The following is a 26,918-nucleotide window of genomic DNA, read 5'->3' as shown; positions in this document are numbered from 1 at the left end:
TGCCCTTGAACTTTAAAAACCTGACCACTTCAAAGACCACAGGAAATTATCCAGCATCACAGAGAGTAATCATGACGTGAGAGGATTAGACTAAGGTAAAAAGTTTAAATAGTATATCTATATACATGTGTATATAGATACCCCATAACATGGCATGGGGTAAACACAGGTATAAAGGAAATAGAAATATCAATAAGAAAAGCATAGAGAGAGATCTGAATTTGAGTTGGGTGATTGAAGTATACAGGGCACGATGTAGTATCTAGGGTAAAAGCAAGTGGGGTCCTACCATGTAAGCAGTCTGAAAACCGGTCTAAAGAAGCTGATTTTAATGCACATAAAGAATAGCAGAAAGCCAGCAGTGGGGTTGAGGCCTGGCTTAGTAACCATTTCCGGGAAGCTAGCTACCCTGCTCACACTCCCTTGCTGAAGTGACTTGACTCACTTTCACAGCTGTCTGAAGGTGCTCGGTGGTAGCCAAGAGTACCAGTGGTCCAGACCGTCCAACGAAGCCCTGATGAAGCTCTACCCTCAGGAGCAGACTGAGAGTCTCCTGGCCATCCACTCTAGTCTTTTAGGTAGACTTACACTTGACCGACAACAACCCTCACCTGAGGAGAGCCTTATACATTTTGCTTGTAGGGTGACTGTTCAGAAGTCTAACATTGTGACTCCTGTTTGGTGTCCTAAGAACAACTTCTGAAGTGTCTGGAAAGGAGAACTCTGCCAACTGTGAACACCCAACTGTGCTAACTGAGAGGTGGCTCAAAACAAATAAATTCTGAAATCAAGCTTCCCAAATGCATCTTACCCCACCTTTTGATTGCTTAAAGATCCCCTCATTAAGAAGTCTCCCATTAATTTGTTTGATTAAAAGTTTTTCCATTTAAGCTCTTTCTTGTGATGAATTCTTCTAGTTGTAAAATGAAAACCAGCCTTTAAAAAAAAAAGAAAGAAAGAAAGGAAGGAAGGAAGGAAGGAAGGAAGGAAGGAAGAAAGAAAGAAAGAAAGAAAGAAAGAAAGAAAGAAAGAAAGAAAGAAAGAAAGAAAGAGAAAAGAGAAAATTTGATTTTATATTTTTCAGCAAAGAAAGTAAAATTGATTAAAAAGAGAGACTATAGTTTGGGCCTGATTTTGTTGCCTCTTCTATGGTCACAAAAGAGAAATGGAACATTTTCTTTGTTTAAAAGACGTTTGAACTCCCTTTGTCCTCATTAGTTTAAAAGGTTCTGATTTCTTTAAAGTTGTGCTTTTCCCAGTGATCAAAATAGTGCTCCACCCAGGCTAATTGTAGATGTCTACTTAAGCTTCCTTCCCAGCGGGACACTGCTTATTGTTTAAAACCTATGGCTGATATAGTTAAGTATTTAATGGATCAAAGTCAATTGAAAAGGTCTTTCCCAGGGTAAACCGTAATTAGCTATGAATTGGAATAAAAACACGTCAAATTGATTAAATTGGTAGCTTTGATGCTAACAATTTTCATAAGACAAGTGAAGAACCCAAACAATTGCCATCTATATTTTTCTCATATAATAGAGAAGAAATGGAATTAGTATAGTTATGCATTTCACATGCTTTGAAGATCCCACCCTAAAACCCATATTTTTCTTAGTTTATTAGCTGACTTTAATGCTAAATAGGTAAGACCACTGCCACAACTGAGCTATGTATTAAAAATATTTACAACAACATGAGGTTAGTGTGTGATTGATTAGATGTGATCCCTATTTTGACTGTCATGTTCAAAAGAACACACACAACAGGTATGTCCAAGACCAGATGAAGATGGTAAACATGAGAGGTCCAATTTAGCTAGTACCGTTAGTAAGGTCTTTGTCTGCTCAAAGAGTCATACCTACAGATCAACATAAAAAGGGAGAATCTTGTTTTCCCTCAGAGGAAGGAAAGACTTGACTTTAAACTTCATCCCAACCATAACTAGAGTTTTGGCATATAATTCAGTGGTAGAATGTTTACCTAGTATATTCAAAGCCCTGAGTTCAGTTCCTAGCACTGTACACACACACATATGATGCACATATGAGCATTAACCATGGAATTTGCTCACTTAAAGAAGTAATTAGTTAGAGACCTCTGGAAGTACAACCCAAAGGATTGGGGACTGTGTTTCTCAGATAGGAAGCTGGACCAGGTTTCTGAAGTCAGCTCATCTGTCCAAACAGTATATTCAAACCATTTAGAGTAAATCTTAATTAATTCAAAGATATCAGTTGGACCAATGCAGATAATGAACCCAAACCATTTGAATGTATGAACTAAAGAGAATGTATTTGTTTTTAACACAATTTCATCAAAGGAAAGGCAACCCCATGGGAACTTAGATAGGGAGTTGATGGGAGATGGTAATAGTCCCAAATTCTAATAGGAACCCTGGTAGTCCTTGTCATATTGATGTAGTTTTCTCATTTGGATTATAACATGGACTAACACTGTCTCTCTCTTTCTCTCTCTTTTTTTTCCCCCAAATGTGCTAGGAAAGCAAAGATATCCTGTTAGTGGATCTAAACTCTGAAATCGACACCAATCAGAACTCTTTAAGAGAAAATCCATTCTTAACAAATGGAGTCACCTCCTGTTCTCTCCCTCGACCAAAGCCTCAGGCATCCTTCTTGCCTGAGAACGCCTTTTCTGCCAATCTCAACTTCTTTCCCACCCCTAACCCTGATCCTTTCCGTGACGATCCCTTTGCACAGCCAGACCAATCGGCACCCTCTTCGTTTGATTCTCTCACATCTCCAGATCAGAAGAAAGCGAGTCTGAGTAGCTCGTCTACTCCACAGAGTAAAGGGCCCCTGAACGGTGATACTGATTACTTTGGTCAGCAATTTGACCAGCTCTCTAACCGGACTGGCAAACCGGAAGCTCAGGGAGGCCCATGGCCCTACCCAAGTTCGCAAACCCAGCAAGCAGTGAGAACTCAAAATGGGGTATCTGAAAGAGAACAGAACGGCTTCCATATCAAATCTTCCCCGAACCCTTTTGTGGGAAGCCCTCCCAAAGGACTATCGGTACCGAATGGCGTAAAGCAGGACTTGGAAAGTTCTGTCCAGTCCTCAGCACATGACTCCATAGCCATTATCCCACCTCCACAAAGTACCAAACCAGGAAGAGGCAGAAGGACTGCTAAGGTGAATTGTCTTTTCCGCATATCCATTAGCAGAGTGCATGCTCGTTACCAAAGGGTGGTGTGACGCAAGCGCTCTTCCTTGCTGCTTTTTTAGTTTCCTGTGTGGCTGTGACATAGAAAGTGGGATGAGGCACATCGGTCCTTCAGGAATATGCCCCTCTAGCCAACGTTCTTCCTAAGCTTCCCAGCTGTGTTTGCCACATCTGCTTTCCGTTTGCATGTCTTGTCACTTAATACTAAACTAAACACAAGTTGTTGTTGTTTTTTTTTCCATTGTTAATGCTGCTATGCTTCTGTTCCTCTGGTAAGTTTAATTGTCATGTTTTGGGATGGGAGGGCAAGAGTTCTTCTGATGATTCCCTTGGTCCTGTCCCCACACTAACGCCACGTCCCGCACACCCCTCATCGCTGACGTCCATGGTGGTGGTGAAAAACTCTCAAGTCTGTCTCCTCTCTTAAATGTAAATGTCGATTGAGTAACCCATTGACTTAGAAACTTACAAGACCACTATTACCAACTTCATTCAAAAGCGACTCCAAGTGCAGCGTCTGTAGATTTTTTTTAAAGCACTCATAGGAATATGCAGATTGACCTAATAACCAAGGTAGTGTTGTCTCTGTCCAAGCCGATCAAATAGAATGATTGCAATTATTTAGGAAGCTTATGTTGCGCTTTCTTTCCCAGCTTCACGTTTTTTTAGCCAATATGGAGACCAGACTGACACAAAAGGATAAAATGAGAAAAGTAGATTTCATTTTGCAAGTCCAAGATGGTATCCACTTCTCTGCCCACTGAAGCCATGTGTCCTTATCCCTCTCACCCCCACCCCCCACCTCACCTTTGGTCTGTTATTGACTTCCATAGAAGTAATCACGTGCCAGTAATAAAAGGAGATTTTTCTTTCCGTGGTCGTTAGCTTTGGGTAAACAGTAGGAGGCAGGCAGAAGCTGTGTTTCCCTCCTTGCTGAATAACTCTTCTCCCCGCTTCTCCATTTTGTCAGTCTTCAGCAAACGACTTGCTTGCTTCAGACATCTTTGCCTCAGAACCTCCAGGCCAGATGTCCCCCACAGGACAAGCTGCAGTCCCGCAGTCGAACTTTCTGGATCTCTTCAAAGGCAATGCTCCTGCCCCAATGGGGCCCCTTGTAGGTCTAGGTATGTTCCTAGAGTTGGAATTAAATGTGATGCTGTTACCGTCACCCATAATGATAATGCAGGGGAGGAAGGCACTTCCTATGTTGGGTGGGCAAAAGTGGGCGATGTCAAGCAACGCTCCTCATTCTGACACCTGCACAACCCACACCCCTGTGATAGTCCTGCCTTGTAAGTGAAATTCAGCTCTCTGAGCTGCCATGTGGCAGCAAGTCTGTTTTCAGTATTGCATGTCCCTGAACAGCTGGCAGTGGCTTTCAGAGGACAGTTTTGTAAAGGATTCTGAAGTCTGGCTGGCTTCAATGGTAAAAGGAGATAAAGTAAGAGAGCCTTGGGTGCTGTCTGAGTTGCAAACGTAGGAATATGCATAATTTCTATGCCATTTGCCATTATAGACAGAGGTCTGTCTCCTCTCAGACCCCATTATGAGCCCCAGAGTGGGTGTAGGTTAAGCTTGAAGCCAGGCTAAGTCATAAAGAAAAAGTCTGTCTGACTTCTGGGCTCTGCTCCCCACGTAGGTCTGAGTAAGCCCATCTGGCTTTGAATACTTGTATCTTTGCAACTCACAATCAATAATTTTTCTAGAAGAACATCTACGTAGAGATAGAAGGAAAAATACTAGGGGTGGGGGAAGCTAAATCTAGAAGGAACATAGATGGAGTTTTCTTAGACAGTGGGATGTTGCTGGGTTTAAAATGTATTTCGGCTTGGCAGATCCACCGAGCCTCTGCTGCAGGATACTGATGAAGGGACCTTGATTGAAGGCTGGTCCTGTTACTCTTTCTCCACAGCCTCAGGCTCTTTTCAGGCTGCATAGTTCAGTTTTCAGAAGCCCTAACAATAGTCTTTACCACCCTGCTGGGGATCTCCTTTGTTGTTTGCTTCTTGGCACCTGTGCAACCTCAGGCAGAATCCGACTTGGGAGGTAGGGGGCACCATGGATGAAGAAGGACTCTCTGGCCCTTTGGTAAAATTGGAATGGTGATCATGGCTTTCCCTACGCTCTATGGAATCAGCAGTCTCCACAATCTTTTTTCTCTTCCTCTAGTTCTTTTGTTCTCTCCTTGGCTATTTTTCTGCAAAGGAGAGCAGTTTGTGTCTGCCATGATAAGTCTGTCTAAACGTGTCAGGAGTAGGGATAAGGAGATGTTACTACTGTTGAGTGACTGACATCTAGGTGAGTGTGAGAAGCCAGTAGATGCCCGGCTTCTGCTGGATGCTGCAGCACCAAGAGACTCTCTTTAAATGCTTTCACCTTTTGGAGGCCTCCTTTGGGGCATTTGTTCTTTTCCCTGTACCCACAGTGAAACAGCTAGTATCTTTCCTTCATAGAAAGGCAGAGGACTTACATTCGGGGCCTGTGACTAGACCACATCCCAGGAGCAATGCCTTGAAGAATTCTTACAGCCAATATTTAACAAGTCAGCCTGAAGATACAGCTGGACCTTATAACTGTTAATTTATTCAGACGAAGTGAAGCTTTTTGGCGAGGTGCCCCTGTTGAGGCCTTTGGGTATACAACTGCAGAATACTGATGATTCTTCCAAGTTTGGACATGGAACTCAAACTGAGCCCCACAGTGTAGCCCCTGTCCATTGGCAGTGATCCTCCGCCAAACCATGGAAGGTTGTAGGTCTGGCTTCCGCCGGACCCAGCTGGGGAACCGTTTCCTCTGGAGATCTTGGGGGCGGGTAAAAGGCTTACAGGAAGCTGAGCCCTCAGCTTTGACTTGTACCCTGTGTTTTGATCTAGCTTCAGAAGGTAGTAAAATTAATGCTTTATGCCCATACTCTCTTATTCCTCAGTCCTTGCCCGTACTTTCTCTAGCTGGGCCATAAATGTCTTAGGAGCATAATGGGTTGATAGGAATGACAGCTGGCACAAATGCAGACCTGCCAAGCGCTTAACTTCCTGGCAAATGTAATATTGTTCTTTCGTCAGAATGGCACTCCCATTGATACGATCTATGGCTAAACTTAAGCAGTTTCACAAGGAAAGGCAAATACATAGTTCAGGATGAAGGATGATAAATGGGTAATTCCTCTTATTTATTTATTTATTTATTTATTTATTTATTTATTTATTTATGAGAAGGTGTCTCTGTGTAGCACTGGCTGTTCTGGAACTCACTCTGTAGAGCAGGCTGGCCTCAAAACTCCCAGAGATATACCTGCCTCTGCCTCCCAAGCACTGGAACTAAAGGTGTGTGTCACCACCGCCCAGCTTATCTATCTATCTATCTATCTATCTATCTATTTATTTATTTATAGTTAGTGGCTGATATTATTAGTAAATGACCCTTCCTTCCATTCACAATATTAATTTATTTTTGAAACATTGTTTAAACTTTGTTTAAATTAAACCCACTTTAAGTCTTATATAAGAAAATCTAAGCAAAGCGTTGTGTTGGTTTTTCTGACTGTATTCTGTAATGCAAGCAAATCCTGGCTCCTGTGTCTATGAAGTTAGTATGTGGATTAGCTTATCACTGCACAGTAGTGCTTCTTGTGCCTGGCTGTGAAGAGGTCAAAATGGGAGAATAAGGTGCTGGAGTCAGGGCCAACGCTCTTTAGTTTGTCCCTCTAGGCACGGACTGTGAACTTCCTGGTTTGATTATGTTCTTGACTCAGTTCCCTCACTGAGAAATAGGCACGTTGATCAAGTGAGGCATCCCTTCTGTGTGAACGGAGCAAATGTGTTCCTAGTTAGATGCCAGCATTTGTGACAGTAAAAGAATCAAATGCCAGAAAGATTAAGAGAGAGCTCCCTATATCAGGTATATCCCTATATACCTGAGCAGACCTTGGATGCTGGCTCCACACCCAGTTGCCCAACACCCACTGGAGGCTTGAGTTTTCATGAGGTATCTACATCCTGAAAGATACATGACATGGAGGCAGACACTAGAGATAATATTTCCTGACTCAGGTTACCGTTCCCCAGGAAGAGGCTCTGCTTTCAGCTGCTTTATCTCCTCCACATTTCTTATAACTCCTCGACCCTAACTTCTGGCAAAGCGTAGTGAGCGACACGTGGCAGGAAGCACTTTTATTTGAAGCATCCTTCCCAGGATAATAGCCTTTCCTCCATTCGTATATGTAAAAGTCTAAAACTACATTGACCTCAACTAAAATTTATCTTCCCTCTGTATCGGTGCGTCAATTCAGGCAGTGCTCAAAAGCAGGGGGACTTTGAAACAGGAGAGACTTTTGAGGCCCCATGTCCATTTGTGACAGCTGGTTTTCATAAGTGCCCAGCAGGAACCAACTGTTAGATGCAAATACAAAATAATGACTGGGCACAGCAAATTATCTTAATTAACTACTTAATAATCATTGTAATTTGCATACGTAAATCTGTCCACTTAACAAATCTGTCTTGCTATTGGCAAATTCTATTCCGGGTACATCCATACATGTTTGATAAATATTTTTGTTTTTCATGATCAGGACCTTATGGGGTTATATTACTCTTCGTAAGAAGGAAAGTAGAAAGGTGTGGTAGAAAGAATATGCACCAAGCATTTGAAGGCTAGCTAGACAGTGCTAATGAGCTAAGTTTCTGAGAGATTTAATGTCTTAGAGACATTATTTCAGAGCCAGTTTCATAACTTCATAAAGTATTTTGCCTTGGGAGTGCTCTACAAATACCCCCAGAAAGTCATGCATTTTTAAAATTTAAGAATCCTTGTCATAGGGTTGAATACAGCCAAAGTATGCTATATAGATGCTTGAAAATGCCATGATGAAGCCCATTATTTCATACAATCAGCTCATCATTATAAAAAATAAAATAAAAGAATCCTCTTCAAGTTTGTCTCCTGATAATTTCTTCCTCCCTCTTCCTTCAGGTACGGTCCCAGTAACACCCCCCCAAGCAGGACCTTGGACACCTGTTGTCTACAGTCCTTCAACAACTGTGGTCCCAGGAGCCATAATAAGTGGCCAGCCTCCCAGTTTTGGCCAGCCACTCGTTTTTGGTACAACCCCAGCAGTACAAGTCTGGAATCAGCCTCCATCATTTGCAACCCCAGCTTCCCCTCCACCCCCCACAGTTTGGTGTCCTACCACATCTGTGGCACCCAATGCTTGGTCATCCACAAGCCCTCTGGGGAATCCTTTTCAGAGTAATAATATCTTTCCACCTTCCACCATGTCCACTCAGTCCTCTCCTCAGCCTATGATGTCCTCTGTTCTGGCCACACCTCCTCAACCACCTCCCCGAAATGGCCCACTAAAGGACATTCCCAGTGACGCTTTCACTGGCTTAGACCCCCTTGGGGATAAAGAGGTCAAGGAAGTGAAAGAAATGTTTAAGGACTTCCAGCTGCGGCAGCCACCTCTTGTACCCTCAAGGAAGGGGGAGACGCCTCCCTCTGGGACTTCAAGCGCCTTCTCCAGTTACTTCAACAATAAAGTTGGCATTCCTCAGGAGCACGTAGACCATGATGATTTTGACGCCAATCAACTGTTGAACAAGATTAATGGTAAGTTTGCTCAAGTACCTGCCAACTAATATTCAGCCCCATCCATACAGACATAGGTTCCATGGGGAGCTCAGAGGACCTTCTTTGTTCATCAGTAGTCTACCTCCTGCTTCCTCTGGCACTCTGGCTGTGGAGGTCACTTAACCATTCACTTTAGAGCCCTTTACCTCAGCCAATCCCAGGGACTGGCCCAATGCTGCCCTCTAGTGACCGTTCTCAAAAGGGCTTCCAAGAGCCATTGAAAGATGGATTGTGACTTTTGGAGAGCTGAGTGATTATCTAACCCATATGACATGACTACAAGGAAGGGACTTGTGAGTGTCTCCCATTTCAGATAGTGTATATAGCAACTTTCTGTTCTGTGATGGAGAGATAGATTCCTGGTATATGTGGTGATTTCTAGCTCCCTGGGGTAAAGAACTAAGCTTCAAAGCTAAGCCAGCAAGAGAATATGTGCTGTGTGTGAGCACAGCTTGTCTACTAACTACTTGGGTTCTTTGCCTTCCAGAACCACCAAAGCCAGCCCCGAGACAAGGTGTCCTCTTGGGTACCAAGTCTGCTGACAATTCACTCGAGAACCCTTTCTCCAAAGGGTTCAGCTCATCAAACCCCTCTGTAAGTATCAAATCCTAGAAGCACATGCCACCTACACCTATAGCTTCCTGAGTCTACCTTTCCTATACATTAACTCTTTGATGAGAATGCCTATTTGGCTGTGATGTGTTCTTAGGAAACTTCATAGTATAAACATCCCATCGAGCTGGGGTGAGATTATGCTTCACGGGCACTATCACCCCCTGAACTTGAGGAATAATACCATCAAAACCTCTCCTTTGTGCTTCACTTAATCTGTCTTATGCAAACATTGATGGGAGAAGCTGAATCAAAATAGATTCTTAAGAACCTTTAAAGATTAAAATTCTTTATCTCCCATTGATCGTCCATCAAAAACAATTCTTCCAAGTTGAGGGAGACAAATGCAATGTTCTCCCCAGCCTTGACTTTGAACATTGTCTGATTGGCTTACCATCTAACTGATGCTTAAAGGAAGTCGGGACTCCGTTATGTGTTATTGTTATCGCTATAATAGTGTTTGTTCTGTTTGGCTTCATCCTCTAGGTGGTTTCTCAGCCTGCATCTTCTGATGCCCACAGGAGCCCTTTCGGAAATCCTTTTGCCTAGCTTCTGTAAGTGAAAGAGCCTACTTAGTGTTGTCTTGGAGTAGGTGGACGGTGAGAGATGGTGATGTAGAAGGAAAAGCATGAGATTTTATTTTTAGAATTTTGAGGAGGTTGAGTATGTGTAATTTAAGAGTAGCAGATATGGAAATCAATGCTCTGATAATTTAATAATAAATATTAAGTATTTTTAAAATATTTTTGCAGTCATAATCTAGCTAGGAGATATAAAATTTTAGGTTGTGTTGTTGATTCTTCAGTTCTACATGGAAATAAATTCAATAGAACATATATTTTTAACCTTCTACATTTTTTTTTCATTTTTGTGACAAGGTTTCACATATCTCTGCTTGACTTCAAATTCTCTCTATATATAATGGGAAATGACTTTATTCTGATCTTCCTGCCTCCACCTCCTAAGTGCTAGGATTACAGACGTGTACCATCACACCCAGTTTTCTGTAGTCCTGGAGATGAAACCCAGGGCTTCATGAGTGAAGCCCTATCCCAGCTAAATTCCAAGACTTACCTTTAAAAGAATCGATGTTCAAGGAGAAGCATGGATAAGTCAGCTAGACAAAGAACAATACAACATCTCTGCCATTTCTTTCTTCACTGGTGATCTCAAGTTGGTCCCCGTGGTGGGATACATCACTCTGACAGCAGTGACTGCTGGAAATGCTACCTTGAGAAGCAGTAAACATTCAAAATGAGTCAGAGGCTTGGGTGTTTCATCTCTAGTGGAAGTTATTTTAGAAAAGCTGAATCTCTGCCAGGGTGTCATGTAATCTGCTCTTTTCAACAATAAATGACAACAATTGTGTTTTAATATTATAACATCAAAGTGAAGAGAAAGAGGAAGCTATATAACACTATAGGAGGCATAGCAGAAAGGGGAAAAATAAGACAAATAATCCAAATCCCTTATATTCCAATATTTCCTCATCCAAACAAGGCCAATCTCTATTTTGATTCATATATAATAGATAAGTTCCTAACATTTATCAATCATAAGATATATTTCCCATTATCCATGTAAAATGCATTTCAAACTTCCCTGAGGATTTGTGAAACTGTGAATCACAGACTATTGCCAACCAACTTTTTTCCTTATACATAAATGCCTAAAATTTAATTGATAAATTAAACAGAGATTAACAGCCAACATGAATAACAACAACCTGTAAAGTTCATAGATTGGGTGAAGAATCATTTTTTTGTCGTGTTGCTGCAACAAAATACCTGACACCCAAGAGGGAAAAGGTTCGTGGTCCAAGTCCATCATGGTAGAGAAGGTCATAGCAGCGGGAACTTTCATCATTGGCCAACAAACAGAGAGATATGAGCACTGCTCAGCTTGCTTTCATCCCCTTACTTAACTCAGGATCCTATCCCAAGGATTCCCATCCCATATATAGGGTGGTTCTTCCTAGTCCAGTTACTCTGATCCAGATATAGATGTATTTGGTCTAAAGCTGCACTCCATTCTTTAAACTAGCCTTGATGTTATTATACAGCTGTGACTAGCTTTGAACCCATTCTCCTCTTTCCTTGGCCTTCTGAATGTTGAAGCCATCCACATGTACTATTATATCTGGTGTATATTACTGTCTTGTTCAATGTTTAGATCAATGTTTACTTCTGGGATATAGTATCACTAACCCCTGAAAATAATGTTTTAATATGCAGTACATGGATATTCAACCCAAATGCTCTAACCATTATTTTCCATGTTTCTCTAGGAAGTTGTAATGGTGACTATCCAGATGAGCAAAAGACTGGCTTTGGTCAAGAATGAAGCAGATAGCCAGAAACATGTTGACCTCTGTCCTCGCTCCAGCTTTGACGTATTATCTGTTACCCTATTTGTTTTGGCCTCTTGTACTTGTAAAATGCCTTTCATTTTCCTGTCTAGGCTAAAGCTAAACTTAAACTATGGCTTTACGTAAATTAAGCTCCTAAACTCTCTAGCTCCAATATAAATGAAGTAGCTTCCCTATCAAATTCTTGTCTGTTGTGCCCCCTCGAAACTTCCAGAATATTCTCCATTCTACCCTCCACTTGGGAGGAGCGGCTACCTTTACCCTTAATATCACACTGCCTTGAGTAAATGTCCAAATACTCATAGCTCTCAAAGTCATTTGGGGTTCCCGGTGTGCAGCCTAAACCTAAAACATCCTATTAATAGGGAAATAAGACACCTTGCTTCCTATGTCCACTCAGAAAGAATTTTATTTAATAAAATGAAAGCAAGACTAACTTCTCAAATCCACCCAAGGACCATTTTGAGATGGTCGTTTCTCAGCTAACTGCACCATTTACCAATCCTGCCCCAAGTGGTGCTTACATTTGACTTGAAGAAGAGAAAGATCTAAAAACACAAGGCATTATTCAAAGCTAATAAAACAATTTCTCCCTGGGGCTTCACATTGCTTTCATTCCAGATACTTTGCAGCTGTTTGACCCTGATGGCATTATGCCCTACATTTTCCTTGAAGATCCTGATTTTATTTCATGTGATTTTTGTTTCTCAATAAAGATGATTATTGTGTGCATTACTAAAAAATAATAAAGTATAATTTCTCTCATTCTGGTGATTTCTCCCAGGACCTAGGCTGTTCCATTTTCAATCTCTTGCTGGCTGTTTTAAATGAGAGGAAAGCATTCTTTATCTCTCCCTGTCTTTCTCTCTTTCTCTTTCAGTTCATTTTGCTCCTGGGTTTATATAAACAGTGCCTCCCTTTTACCAGAAATGGATTTTTCACGGGGCAAAAAAGCATTAAATGTTTTGCAGATCTGAAGTGCACACACCCACTCCAGTCATTGTTAGTCCAGGGGCTAGACTTCTGGAAGGTGCACCATCTTCAATCTCCCTATGGCTTGGGGGACTTAGACTGAAGTTTCATAGAGCAATTTAACACAGTAGGGGAACTGGACTCTGCTCAGCAGTGAAGGACTATATTCTGAAAGCTAAATGTGACTGTGCTAGACACACTGGGTCCTTACTGGATGACTAGGCCTTTATCAAGTAACTGGAAAACTTTCTTGAAGCCACAATCATGGACAAATATTTGGGGTTATCATTGAAAAATCTGCCTGCAATATTTTCCTCATAGCCTTGGAAACCTACCCAGTTCATTTTCATTTCCAGGCTTTTTGTTATACAGAACTGAAGGGTTTGTTCCTGCCAAGTTGTCTTTTTTTTTTTTTTTTAGTTTATGTTGAGTATTTTTTTTTCAATGTTATCTCTTGACCCAAAATGCTCAGGTCCTTGTGGGTGTTAGTACAATCTTACCTTTTGTTGGAAGAGAATGACTGCTCAGGTTTTAAACAAGGCGCTAGCCTTGTGAGCCTCTGTTGATTAGCCCCAAGTGATCCAAGCTGAAGTTCTGTGGGTTTCTGTTTAATGCTAGTGGTTAATTATCTATGATATGTGTTTCTTTTTTTCCTGTCTGACTTCCTACTCAGTCATTATAAACACAGACTTGAAATCATACTTTAAAAATTCCAAATACCTGAAGATGTGCTATAGTGAAGGTAACTCTCATCTTTGAAAGTGATGATCAGCCACACAACTGTTTTGTATGTACTTGTCTTCTTGTGCACTTTTCTGTATGCGAATAAATCTATAAATTTACACATTCAATAAACTGGAATGACAAAAATCTCATGTCGCTGTTAGCTCATTCTAGTATTTGATTCCTGCTTTTGGATCGACTTGTTGCAAGGTATATAACACAGCAGGTAGAAGAAAAGAAACTGCTGATCACCCACGTTTTGGGTTGTCATATTGGCAAAGAGAAAGTGGAAATCTGCAATGTAAAAACACAAGTAAATGATCAAGGCTCTTTCAACATCAGTCCCTCTCACGCCTACAGCATGTATTCCCTTCCTGTGACTTTAGCGGAAACAATAGATTGGAGTTGCTCCAGACCCCAGCATATGATGGTCACTGGATGGTATTGGTTTATGCCTTTTGTCGTTTGCTTCTCCTATTCTGTCATATTTCACCCCACACAAAACACATAATGTAGGGGTCAGTCTGGCTGGGTACTAGCTATTTCAAGGACCTGTTGTAGCAGGCAGACCGGCAGGTCAATGGTCAGCTAAATAGACTCTTGGTCATGGTGCTCTGGTTTAAATTCAGGGATCTTATTTCAACAAAGACCTGGAACAAATCCTAAAGCAGGTTCTAGAAAATACCAAAGACTGAATATTGAACCTAACAACACTAAAGAGTAAGATACTGGGGAGGAAGAGCTTTTTGGTGCATACTATCATGGGATGCTGGGTTCTCTTTTCATGTGGCTCAATATGGAAGCACATTCTGAGGGCTACCCATTGCTCATGGACAAGAAGTCATTCATGTAAGTAAAATAAGAAGCACTGTTGGACAAAGAGGGTTCTGCTTACTGAAGTAGCCATAAAAAAGAAAAAGAAACAAGAAAAAAGGAGGGAATAAATCTAACTCTTTAGTAGACATGGTATTTCAACCTGTCCTGAAAGTTTTATATTTTGTGGGAACCGTAGGGCTTCATTTAAGCATCAAATGTGTCTAAGCAAAGAGTTGAATGTTAACAGCCAGAAAACCCTAAGATTTCTTACACGAATACAACAGAAAGGGCAAAGGTGCTGGGGTTTCTTAAGATAACCTCTCTTTGGGGAAATGCTACACTAGTTATGAAACAATAGTTCTGCTCTACTTAACACAATGAGAGGAATCTGTAACCATCTGTACTGGCTGGCTTTGGGTGTCAACTTGACACAGGCTGGAGTTAGTACAGAGAAAGGAGCTTCAGTTGGAGAAGTCCCTCCATGAGATCCAGCTGTGAGACATTTTCTCAATTAGTGATCAAGCAGAGAGGGCCCTTTGTGGGTGGTGCCATCCCTGGGCTGGTAGTCTTAGGTTCTATAAGAGAGCAAGATGAGCAAGCCAGGAGAAACAAGCCAGTAAGTGACATCCCTCCATGGCTTCTGCATCAGCTCCTGCTTCCTGACCTGCTTGAGTTCCAGTCCTGACTTCCTTTGGTGATAAACAGCAGTGTGGAAGTGTAAGCCGAATAAACCCTTTCCTCCCCACCTTGCTTCTAGGTCATGATGTTTGTCAGAAATAGAAACCCTGACTCAGACACCATCACAGCTCATATAAAGTTGGCCTCCAGGTTTTATAATGACTGCAGTTGCACTATCAGCTTAGAGTGTTTTTCTAGTGGGGATTTTGTGGCAACAATGTTGTAGTGGAGTCTTTTCTCCCACAATGGTCAAACTCTCCCATCAAGCCAAGCAGCATTTCTCTGTCTTCCTGTGCTGAAAGCAGGGTGGGAAAGACAGGACATAGCTAACTCAGGAATGTGGTTGACATGGAATTACCAGATGAGTGAGAACTCTGACCCCAGTGGCTGGAATTGGTTCAAAATAAAGTCTTCAACTAAAAGATAAAGGTTGCCGAAAAGTGCCTGGTAAATATTTAAAATATCACCATCTAATGAGATTGCTCAATAACAAAGCCTGTGTTCTGGGAAATGGCATGTTTTTTTTTTAACTAATTCTTTTCCACTGAAAATAACCAGAACTCATGTCCTAAATCTACCTGACACACATGGATGTGAACAAAGCCATACACCAGCAGCATATCTGTTAACATGTCCTAATTACAGTGATGCTGGTGGCCCCAGGCCAGTCACTTGTCATCTTATTTCATGAGTACCCCAGCCTGTTTGACCTTGCTTTGCTGGAGTAATATGTCTAATTACAAACTTCTACCTTATGCTAAAGTCCTCAGTGCTGGTCTCTACAGAGAACACAATGTGGACTTCTCAGTAGCCAGGAAGCTGTAATAGTTAAAGGGGAAAAAAGCAAACAAAATGAAACTCTTCATGACTATATTTTCCTTGTAGTGATGTTTATATAGGTGTATATCAATCCTCTTTTCTGATATCAACCATTGATATTTACAATGGTTGAGTTCAGTTATTATTTTAGCTTCTTGTTGTGGTGATGATTTTAAGAGGAATAGGGTAAAGGGTAACCCAAGTGTGCTGGGGTAGAATCGCAGATATGTTTAGAGTGTGTTTGAGCACACCTTCCCCCTTATGTTTACTGAGCACCACAGAAATTTTCATTCACAGTCAGGGGAGATGAGTGTTAGACATAGAAGATAATAGGGAAGGAAAGGAAGAGACTGGAGGGTTGATTGCAGTTGCCTCCTGCATCCTTCACTGACCTGAGAACTTGGTTTGGGACACAAACAGTAGGAAATGACAATGCTGGAAGGTGGAGAACATATCTATTTTAACAAGAGAATAAACATTCTGGGATCTGGATGGCAGTTCCCAACCTGCATTGGGAATGATGCTACGGGAATGGAAATGCTCAGAGAAGCTACAAGAATAGGCATATTGACCTCAGGGCCAGGATTATCAAGTAGGAAAGTAATTTACAACAAAGAGAGACACACACACACCTGTGTGAGCATACCTGCATAGTCAGTTGCCACTTTGAGGAATCTACCTTTAAAATAAGAACCTTTAAAGTAAGAAGCAGATTCTAGAAAAGAGAGTTCAATGTGCCACACTTTGAAGCTGAAATGCCTCTCAATGCGACTCAAGGAATGGACGTTTTGAGAGAAAATAAAATAAGGAGTGATAACAGGCAAGCTCACTGAAGTGTGTGTATCTGTGTGATCGTCATGGAAGATGAACTAGCAACAGACGGTCAGAATGCAGTTCTGGACCGCCAAGGCTGAGGGACGCTGACTTTAACGTACAAAATGCAGCCCTGTGGATCTCTAGGCGTTCATTCATCTATTAATTCATGTTGTTCACAGGTGTGTTACATTTGTTAGGCATTGAGAATGACAGCACATAGGCATACCTAAAACCTGAACATGGTGGTGGACCCAGGTTCTCTGTATTCAGAGGTTTGATCACACCCCCCACTACCACGATCCCAGGTATGTGCTGCAAGTGAAGGTGAAGAGTTCCAGGGGTCCCTGAGGAGGGTCCCTGAGGGGCTTTAGAGTGAACCAAGGATCCCCAACCTGAGATCCCCGGGACACATGAGAGAGCCCATTATTACCAATAAAAAGATCTTTGAAAAGAACTGTCTTATACCTTTAAGAGGGCAAAATGGAAATGACCCTGACCCTGAACCACATTTTTTCACATTAGGAAAAACACAACAACAACAAACAACAACAACAGCAACAACAACAAAAGCAAAGGCAAAAACCAAAACAACAACAACAAAACCTTTCCATGATGCTGGTCAGAGTACCCATGAGTCTCTACCATTTCAAGTGGGCAAAGGTATGAAAGTAAATTTAGCAACGTGAGAGTTAAGAAAAGAAGAAATTCCCAAGTTTTAATTTAACCCGCATAAAATGGCCGAATGTCTTAGGACTACAGTGTTGAAAGGCACTGCATATTTTAAAGAAATAAACAGCTGATCTGTTCCTTGAAAGAAAAAAAAGAAGAAGAAGAAGAAGAAAAAGCAAAGGAAAATCTTACTGAGAGAAAACCAGGAGGTGTCTTCAGGGCAGAAACCCTGAGAACTAAGAGTGAGCCCGTTTGTTGCCTTCCACTGGGGTCCTGTACTAGAGGGAGCAGATGGGGTAGGCAGTTTTACAGAGCCATGCTCCATGGAAACTGCATGAGCTGATTAAAATATTAACAGCAGTACTCAAACTATAGTGAGAAAGCCTACACGCTGTGTGCCTCATGCCTGGGTGAGGCTGAACAGATTGTAGATCCTCCATACCCAGCATTTCTTCAGCTCCTTGATGGAGCCATTAAGAATTACATTTTTTTTTTTTTTGCATATACAGATAAGCCAGCATGTTATAAAGTTCCCATTTCATCTCTGGTGGTTTTTATGTGTTATCCCAATAAAGATGTCATTTTTGCTCCTCCAGTTTAGTTCATCCTAACCCTCTCTTTCTCCAAGATACACAGAAAGCACAAGCTTTGCTTGAAAACATGTCAGAGACATGAGAGATGTCAGGAGCCTAGAAGAGTTAAAGATGCTCTCAAGCCGTGTACTTCATATAGTGTATACATGATAGAGGATACGTCGTCAACTTGTAGATTGTTATTATATTTTACTCATCCTGTTGCATTGTGTAGCCTGACAATAAAATCAAGTAGCAATTTAGAATATCCTCCCATTCCAACCAAACAACCAAGATGTCCTTGTCCCCTCCACTCCTCAAGACAGTCAGTCTCCCAGGACAAAGGTGATTTTGCAATGTCTAGTTGTGACAACTTACCAAATTAAAGATTCACAGTCTAATCAATTATATCATGTTCTTAACATAGAACAGCATCCCATGCTAACTTAGTTCATGTCCTTGGGTCCAAAGACATCCTGGGAGTGTCCACAGAGACCATACAAGAGTCTCCCATGTATTGTGACAAAGCTGGCAGAATTGGACTGAGTCTAGATGCCCCCCACCTGTCACTATCAAAGGCTAGTGGGAAGTGTTCCTCTGGCATGGATTCATTCACTGAAAGCTATGAGCACTCCTTTAAGAACCAGTCTTATTATTTGACAATTTTGCATGACTTACATGTCAAGCAAGCACATGGTCTCCACAGTAAGCTGAGAAGTCGGTGGAATTAATTCAACTAGTTCTCAAGCTCTGTATGAGAAAAGGAAGAATTCAGAAAAGGTGGAGATCAGAGACTTTTTTATCAGTGGCATAGGTAAGATGGTCCTAAAATAACTAGCTCTGTCATCCCACCAACCAGACAGACATCTGTTTTACCTTTGCCTATGCTAATATTCAAGATTTGCTCTATTGTAATTAATCATTTTCTATGAATGTCTCTTAAGAACTGTATCAAGGAGCCATGCAACTTGGTGCAAGCCTGCAGTCTCCATCCTTGGAAAATGGATGCAGAGTGATCAGGAGTTGAAGGTCATCCTCAACTATGCCAGGGGAGGGTTTGAGGCAAATCTGTCTCCACAAAACAAAACTGCTAGGAACAGCTGGGTATGTGCTCATACCTGTAACTGTAGCAACTGTGTCTAGGCAGAAGGGCTGCAGCAAGTCTCAGGCTAGCCTGAACTACCCTATCAGACCCTGCCCCAAACAAACAAACAAACAAACAAACAAAACAATAGATAAAAAGAGTGCCATGAGACATTGTAAAGTCATAATATATTACCCACAAACCTCCAACACATCAGATATCTCTCTACACCCATTGTGTATTCTAAGTCCCAACCCTAGCCACACATTAGGAAGAATTGAGAAGCCCCAGTCAGTTAAATTTGAGTAAGATAGAGACTAACAGACTTCCACATTTGCAACATCCCTGGGTCATTCTCCTGAGCAATCAGTGCTCTCAGAGAGGTTGCACGGTCCACACTCATCAGTGCTTCTAGAACCTTTCCCTCTCAACGGCCCTGGAGAATGTGGAGATGTCAGGCAAGCAGTGTTCTTTATGGCAGAGGACAATCCTATCCTTTTGGTGTGTGCTTCCATCATAATCAGGCCAAATCCATTTGGTGGCTGTCGCTAAAGCCTTGTGGTGCTTACTTTGCATTTTTCAGAAAAATATACATATAAGAGGTGTGTAACATATACACAAAAAGCTTACATTTCCACACGTTACCTTGCTCGGGTGGAAACAAGCCACATATCTGACTTTCAGAGGGAGAGGTGCTTAGAATATCCCCTACCTATGCCTCGTCTTTCATTGTGTTCTTTCTGTAGTTATTCTGAGTCTAGGACTCTATAAGAATAATCCATAGGTCTCTCCCACAAATTATACCTCTCTCTTTAGCTTCCCTTCCAGAGTCTCCCAAGGAAAGAACTGCTAGGATTTTGTTTTATTGGTTGCTTTATTTTTAACCCAGCTCCTAATTTTCCCCCACCTTGGCATTTTTTTTTCAGTTTATTGCATAATGACACTTTGTCAATAAGGGAAAATAGCAGTCAGGAATTACAATGACTCTCCATTGGTTGGACCTTGACACTTAGCCTAAGCCAACACCTATGAACAAAACCCAGAACATACACGAACAAGAACTGCCCCCTGTCCTCCGGCTGCAAAGGAGGAGCAGCATGGCCTCAGGCATGGCCATCACCTTAGCCCTTGCCATCTTTGCCTTGGGTGTCAATGCACAGAGCCCGATACCCATTTCCAGGTGAGTCCATAGCTTGTCTGTTTATCTCTGGAATTCTACTGTGGAATCTGCTATCCAGGGCTTAACAGCAAAGTAGGGACAATAAAGGTTAAGCTAAACAGTGACCTATACAACACCCAGGATTTCAACTTTCTAAACAAGCGTATTCATGCTTCTGGGTGTTTGTGCTAAAGGAGGGACTGAAATGTTAATGCTAAGATATTTCGTTTAAACATTTAGGATCAGAGGGAAAAAGAAACGGTTGTCTCCAGTTTCTGATAAATCAGTGCTGATCAGTGTCTATGGGCTGAGAAATTCACAATGAGGAAAGTTAATCTTTGTGTCCTTTATCTCAAAACCTAATAACTTTTAACTGTTGGCTGCATGGCCCTTTGGCCCCCACATTAAGCAAAGGTTAACGATTTGTCTTGTCTTCTCTTCTGTGACATCCCATTCTGTGGTCCACATTTTGGGTCCTGGGTCTGAGGGTCTATTTGCTCTACCCAAGAATTGCCATGGTACAGCTTCGATGGCTCTGCTTCCAGCATAGCCTCTTTATTTCCTTCTTATCCAATGCTTCTTGGGTTTGCAAAATCCATAAGGCATAAGGGTGTCCCAAAGGTTGCATGTGCTGGAAACTCAGTCCCCTGGTGTGGCAGCAGAAAGAGGTGGTGGAACTCTTAAGGGGTAGAAGGTCTCAGGATTCCACAGTCGTAAATGGACTATCTCTGAGGAATGGGCCAAGCCTAGCAGGAGTGGCTCCTAGCAGATCTGTCTGGCTAGGTTCTTCCTCCAACCCATGTCTCCTTCTGAATACAGGAACTTCCCATTTTGCTTCTAGTGACCATGTTAGGACACAACCACAGGAATCCTCTCGCGATGCCTGTTTGCAATTTGTAGTCATGAGAATTGTGAGACGAGTAAAACTCTCTCCTGTACGCATCACCCACATCAGGCATTCTGTGTCAGCAACAGAAAGAGTGTGACGCCATGCCAAATACACCCAGCCCATAAGTCAACGGGACAGTAAAAGCCTCTTGCACATCACTGCACCCAGGAGTGCTAGAGATCACGGCTGCTTGAAGCTCTCCCTTCCTTCCATGTAAACATCGCAGAAGACACAAACCCGTGTAGTCCATTATAGCTTGTTCTCTGAGGACAGAACAGAAAAATTGCCCCAACACCAACACATGCCTGGACACTGTTCCTCCGTCTGCATTAATTGTGCCCTGTGTCCAGTTCAATTCCCCTAAGTTTAACCAAAGCCTATTTTGACTTAGCTAGCCACCTTTGTCTGCCTTCACCTTTGCGGAGGTAGAGGAGATTCGGCCTGGGCTCTCCCCACCAATGTGGGTTGCGGTTCACTTTCCAGGAGAGGACTCACAATGGAGATTCTGCTCATGTAGCTCTTGAATGACTGTTTAGCCAATGCTTTCCTCCCTTCTCCCTTCCTCCTTTGCGGACATTACCTAATCACTATCTCTCTGTTCAGAAAATAGTTTCACTTTCCCGGTATCTTAACTCAGACTGTATGTGTGCAAAGACAGTTACAGAAGGCAGCTTTGGCATTCTTGTAATTAACCTGACCCTCTCGTAGGGTCTTAAAACAATTAAACAGTTCAAATTTCTGGACCGATGCTCAAAACTGAAAGGTTGTGGGAAGATCGCAGTGGCTTTGATGTTCACACGTCCTGGATCTGGTCTTACCTATGGGGGCAAGAAAGAACCCTGGCTGGCCCCCAGATCCTGGCACTTGCAGTCTCCAGTTGTGCTGAGCATCCTGCATTCTCACAGACATGCCCTTCAGCCTGTGCCAGAACGGCCCTGCTCAGAACGCTCTGTGCTGTGCCCTTTAAGATGGAGGGTTCGGAGACTTCCTGAACTACATGAGGCCCTTTGCTTAAACAACAGCAGCAATATTTCAAATGATTTCCACGCATATATATTCTTCAGAAGTTCATAGCTCACATCAGGCTACCATTGTCTACCAGTATTGCAGGCTAAACCCCCGTTGACTAGTAGCGGTGCAGGCTGGCATGAATGGCTCAGAGTCTCTGTCCCTTAGTTCCCTGATCCATAAGACACTGATGGTGGTTGTTTCCTGTGGCTGCCATAGCAAAGTCCAAAAATGAATTATTTTAAACAAGTTATCTGTCTACCTAGCTGGAGGCTGGCGGTCTGACATCAAGATGTTGAGAAAGCCAAAATCACTCTGTCACTCTGAGGTCAAACACATTGGCACAGCAAGCATTTTACCTACAGAGTCATCCCCCACCCCCCACCCCACCCCCAGCCTCCAGATTTCTTCTTTTATATGGAAACCAGGAGTACTGGATTGGGGCCTACTCCCATGATCCCATCTTAACTCAGTCACCTCTACCCAGATCCTATTTACAAATAAGTTCACATTCTCGAGTTCCAACCAGGTCTTAGAACCTCAGCATATCGTCCATTTTTGTAAGGGAACACAGTTCAATCCATACACTTATGATGACAGACTTCATCTTGTAGTGTTCTCATGTGAATGTTATCACATATGTAACATTCTTCAAGCTTCAGCCTCAGGCATGTAGAAAAAAATCCAATAAGCATCAGGTATTTTTCATATATATATATATATATGTATATATATATATATACATATATGTATATATAATGATTTCACTGTTCATTTTGCTTTCAAATGATCCCTTATTCGGGAGGATTGGAGTTACAGTAGCTCTAGGGGATGCCACAGGGTTCCGTGGAACTTTGATAACAGTAAGCTGTAGGTATTTCTAACTCTCACCTCAAGGTGAGTTCCCAGGAGAATAGGTCCTGGGGAAATCACCATCTCAAATGTTCCTTTGGGTAGTAGAATGGAAAATTTTCACAACCAGTATGAAAAGGAAACAACGGCTCAGAGTATAGCTTCAGGAGCCAGGCTACCTGGAGAGTCCTGTCTCTAGCTCTTCACAGCTGTGCGCCCAAGGCTGATGCTATTTCCTCTAAACTCATAAAATCTTAACCGGTGCTTCTTATTACATGAGTCACCCACAGTGAAATCTCTGTCTCATACCTGCTGCTCCTGATGTGTAGCAGGTCCTTCGTAAAGGCTGTTGTATACCTACCGGATCATTGTGAATGCATAAAACAAGTGTTATAGACTCAGAGATATGCCTTAAAATGTTAACTCTGGGCATTTTATTATCTTTTTTATCTTCGTAAACTATGTGAGTTTAACATACAGTCCCAAATAGCTGAAATTTCCCCACAGCTAAAGATTCCTCATACAGCAAATGTCTTCCTGCTTGGACCAAGTCCACTGTTTTGAAAGTGAGCAGCCACAGTGGTTTTCTTTTCTTTCTTTCTTTTTCTTTCTTTTTTTTTTTCTTTTTTCTGGAAACTTCTCTTCCTGGAGGGAAGACAGGACCTTCCTTTAATGCATTTCTGGCCCAGAGTTTGGTCCCCCGTGGTGCTGGTGTGCATTACTTTGATCTGGGGAGCGCCTTCCCAGCTGAGATTGAAACGCTGGGAGATGGGCTATACTTGATAAGCACATTTCATCTGAGAGCCCAGCAAGCTCCTGGGGCAAACAGAGCTCTGCTCTGCCTAATAGCTCAGCAGGATGACAGGCAGGCGGTGAGAGTCCTGTACACAGGCAGCCCTTAAACTACAGGAGATTATCTGCTGAGTGAGTCAGAGGGGCTGTCCTGGTAGTGCTGGGCTCCCAGAGTGGAAGAAAGGCAGAGTTATTCGAGGTCACTGGTCTCCTGTCCTAATATTTATGCAGTGCGCATATTCAATAACACTCTGTTTGTATAACCTTTTCATCTCCCCCACTAATTCCTCAGAGTCCTGCTTTCACTGTGCACTTGGGTAGCCAGACACCTGACTGACAAAGTGAAGACTAAATAACCAGGGACCCGTACAATATTCAGCTTATTTTATTTTATTTTATTTTGGTGCCATTTGGCATCATGTCTCTTTGTAAGCTTGCTGTAGATCTAGGCAAGAATTATGTTGTCCAATTGACGCCCTATATAAAAAATAGTGTTCTTACTAGCTCTCTATGTCTCAAAGTGTCTAAAAATCTTGAGGCTATTCCATGCAGAAACCACTGGACAAGCTCAGCTTATTTCAAGGATGATTTGTGTTGAGGGTGGAAGCAAACAGAAGTGACAGGAGCGAACAGCACTAAACCAAGTGCAGTCGTTCCAACTGGTTGATTCTGAACCAGTAATAGTTTGACTTGGAATAAGCAGTGCCCTTCTCCATTTGTATTTCCTGCTTGTGAGTCATAATAAACGACATTTATTACTCAAACTCAACGTAAAATGCTTATGTGAAAATGAGCTTAGAAAAGAGGATAATAAAGCCTACCAGGGATACGCCGGTAAAGGCACTGGACGCCAAACCTGATGACCTCAGTTGGTTCACCAGGACCCACATGGCGAATTGATCCATTCCTATCTCCTGTACCAAGGTCAAATCTAAGTGGATTAAGGAACTCCACATAAAACCAGAGACACTGAAACTTATAGAGGAGAAAGTAGGGAAAAGCCTCGAAGATATGGGTACAGGGGAAAAATTCCTGAATAGAACAGCAAAGGCTTGCGCTGTAAGATCGAGAATCGATAAATGGGACCTCATAAAGTTGCAAAGCTTCTGCAAGGCAAAAGACACCATCAATAAGACAAAAAGACCACCAACAGATTGGGAAAGGATCTTTACCTATCCTAAATCAGATAGGGGACTAATATCCAATATATATAAGGAACTCAAGAAGGTGGACTCCAGAAAATCAAATAACCCCGTTAAAAAATGGGGCTCAGAACTGAACAAAGAATTCTCACCTGAGGAATACCGAATGGCAGAGAAGCACCTGAAAAAATGTTCAACATCCTTAATCATCAGGGAAATGCAAATCAAAACAACTCTGAGATTCCACCTCACACCAGTCAGAATGGCTAAGATCAAAAATTCAGGTGACAGCAGATGCTGGTGAGGATGTGAGAAAGAGGAACACTCCTTCATTGTTGGTGGGATTGCAAGCTGGTACAACCACTCTGGAAATCAGTTTGGCGGTTCCTCAGAAAATTGGACATAATACTACCAGAGGATCCAGCAATACCTCTCCTGGGCATATATCCAGAAGATGTTCCAACCGGTAAGAAGGACACATGCTCCACTATGTTCATAGCAGCCTTATTTATAATAGCCAGAAGCTGGAAAGAACCCAGATGCCCCTCAACAGAGGAATGGATACAGAAAATGTGGTACATTTACACAATGGAGTACTACTCAGCTATTAAAAGGAATGAATTTATGAAATTCCTAGTCAAATGGATGGATCTGGAGGGCATCATTCTGAGTGAGGTAACATATTCACAAAGGAACTCACACAATATGTACTCACTGATAAGTGGATATTAGCCCAAAAACTTAGGATACCCAAGATATAAGATACAATTTGTTAAATGCATGAAACTCAAGAAGAACGAAGACCAAAGTGTGGACACTGTGCCCCTTCTTGGAATTGGGAACAAAACACCCATGGAAAGAGTTACAGAGATAAAGTTTGGAGCTGTGAAGAAAGGATGGACCATCTAAAGACTGCCATATCCAGGGATCCATCCCATTATCAGCTTCCAAACGCTGACACCATTGCATACACTAGCAAGATTTTGCTGAAAGGACCCAGATATAGCTGTCTCTTGTGAGACAATGCCGGGGCCTAGCAAACACAGAAGTGGATGCTCACAGTCAGCTATTAGATGGATCACAGGGCCCCCAATGGAGGAGCTAGAGAAAGTACCCAAGGAGCTAAAGGGAACTGCAATCCCATAGGTGGATCATTATTATGAACTAACCAGTACCCCAGAGCTCTTGTCTCTAGCTGCATTTGTATCAAAAGATGGCCTAGTAGGCCATCACTGGAAAGAGAGGCCCATTGGACTTGCCAACTTTATATGCCCCAGTACAGGGGAATGCCAGGGCCAAGGGGTGGGGGTGGGGGTGGGGGGGGACTGGAGGGGGAGTGTATTGGGGACTTTTTGGATAGCATTGGAAATGTAATTGAGGAAATTACCTAATAAAAAAAATGATGTTGTGAAAGAAATGAGCAAGTGCACACACAGTCAACATGAGGTTATTAATGCAAAGGGCAACAGAGAAGAGCATCCAAGCAAGGCCAGGATCACTGCAGCAGGGTTTAGTCACCAATGTGTGGGCAGATGAACAGAACTTCACCTTAGTCCCAGTCACTGCCTAGGATCTAGTTTTACCCAATCAAGAACTATAATTCCATTTGGAGTATTTCAGTGAGCTTGGCTTCCCAAGGATGATTCTCTACTATGCACCATAACAGGCAGTTGAGAGATAAAAATCTCAAAGTGCTGGTCTATAGAGTGGTTTCAGAAACCAAAGAAGTGATCACCCTTGGCAAGATGCTGGAACAAAATGCTAATGTGTTCACCTAAGTAAGTAACAGATAGATAGGAACTGATTGTCACGTTTCAGGCAACAAGATGTTGAAAGGGATCATGGAGTTGTAAAAAAGATGAAGCCTAATGTAATTTATGAAACCACTGATAGGCCAGTTCAGTGACATACTTAAGGTCCTCAATGATGACGTCAGGTCTGGGTAATGTGGACAGAATGAGAACTTCCACATCTGGAATTATTCCACACTCTCAGTTAGCATGGATTTCCACCAGATATTGCCAGGACGTATTTTCAAACATTACTTGAATATGAGAAACACCTGACTAGCCTTTCAAAACATGGTTATCTAGAACTCATACCTGGAAAAACTGATCTAATTAATATGATTGGACT

General features: G+C 42.2%; 2 protein-coding genes across 7 annotated transcripts in view; both read left to right on the top strand.

Annotated features, from left to right (window-relative positions):
- The window catches only part of Dab2 (DAB adaptor protein 2), a 138,035-nt gene extending 124,397 nt beyond the window's left edge, over nucleotides 1-13,638 (top strand). For 5 of the 6 annotated variants that reach the window (XM_029469400.1, XM_085831471.1, XM_085831473.1 and 2 more), the window contains 6 exons: nucleotides 2,499-3,152; nucleotides 4,154-4,307; nucleotides 8,155-8,790; nucleotides 9,299-9,405; nucleotides 9,910-9,977; nucleotides 11,711-13,638. In XM_029469400.1, the coding sequence (XP_029325260.1) occupies nucleotides 2,499-3,152; nucleotides 4,154-4,307; nucleotides 8,155-8,790; nucleotides 9,299-9,405; nucleotides 9,910-9,972 (1,614 nt within the window). In that variant the 3' untranslated portion in view covers nucleotides 9,973-9,977; nucleotides 11,711-13,638. The remainder of the gene's footprint in view (nucleotides 1-2,498; nucleotides 3,153-4,153; nucleotides 4,308-8,154; nucleotides 8,791-9,298; nucleotides 9,406-9,909; nucleotides 9,978-11,710) is intronic. The other variant, XM_029469402.2, reaches the window with a different exon arrangement.
- Nucleotides 13,639-19,949: 6,311 nt separating this feature from the next.
- Nucleotides 19,950-26,918, top strand: part of C9 (complement C9) — a 52,058-nt gene continuing 45,089 nt past the window's right edge. Inside the window, exon 1 of the mRNA XM_021183552.3 lies at nucleotides 19,950-20,120. Within this exon, the coding sequence (XP_021039211.1) occupies nucleotides 19,969-20,120 (152 nt within the window). The 5' untranslated portion in view covers nucleotides 19,950-19,968. The remainder of the gene's footprint in view (nucleotides 20,121-26,918) is intronic.

Source organism: Mus caroli, unplaced genomic scaffold (genome assembly GCF_978045245.1).
Source record: "Mus caroli unplaced genomic scaffold, Mus_caroli_1 scaffold_16, whole genome shotgun sequence".
NCBI lineage: Eukaryota > Metazoa > Chordata > Mammalia > Rodentia > Muridae > Mus > Mus caroli.
The sequence above is the reverse complement of the archived record's forward strand: the minus strand, read 5'-3'. Positions and strand labels throughout refer to the sequence as shown.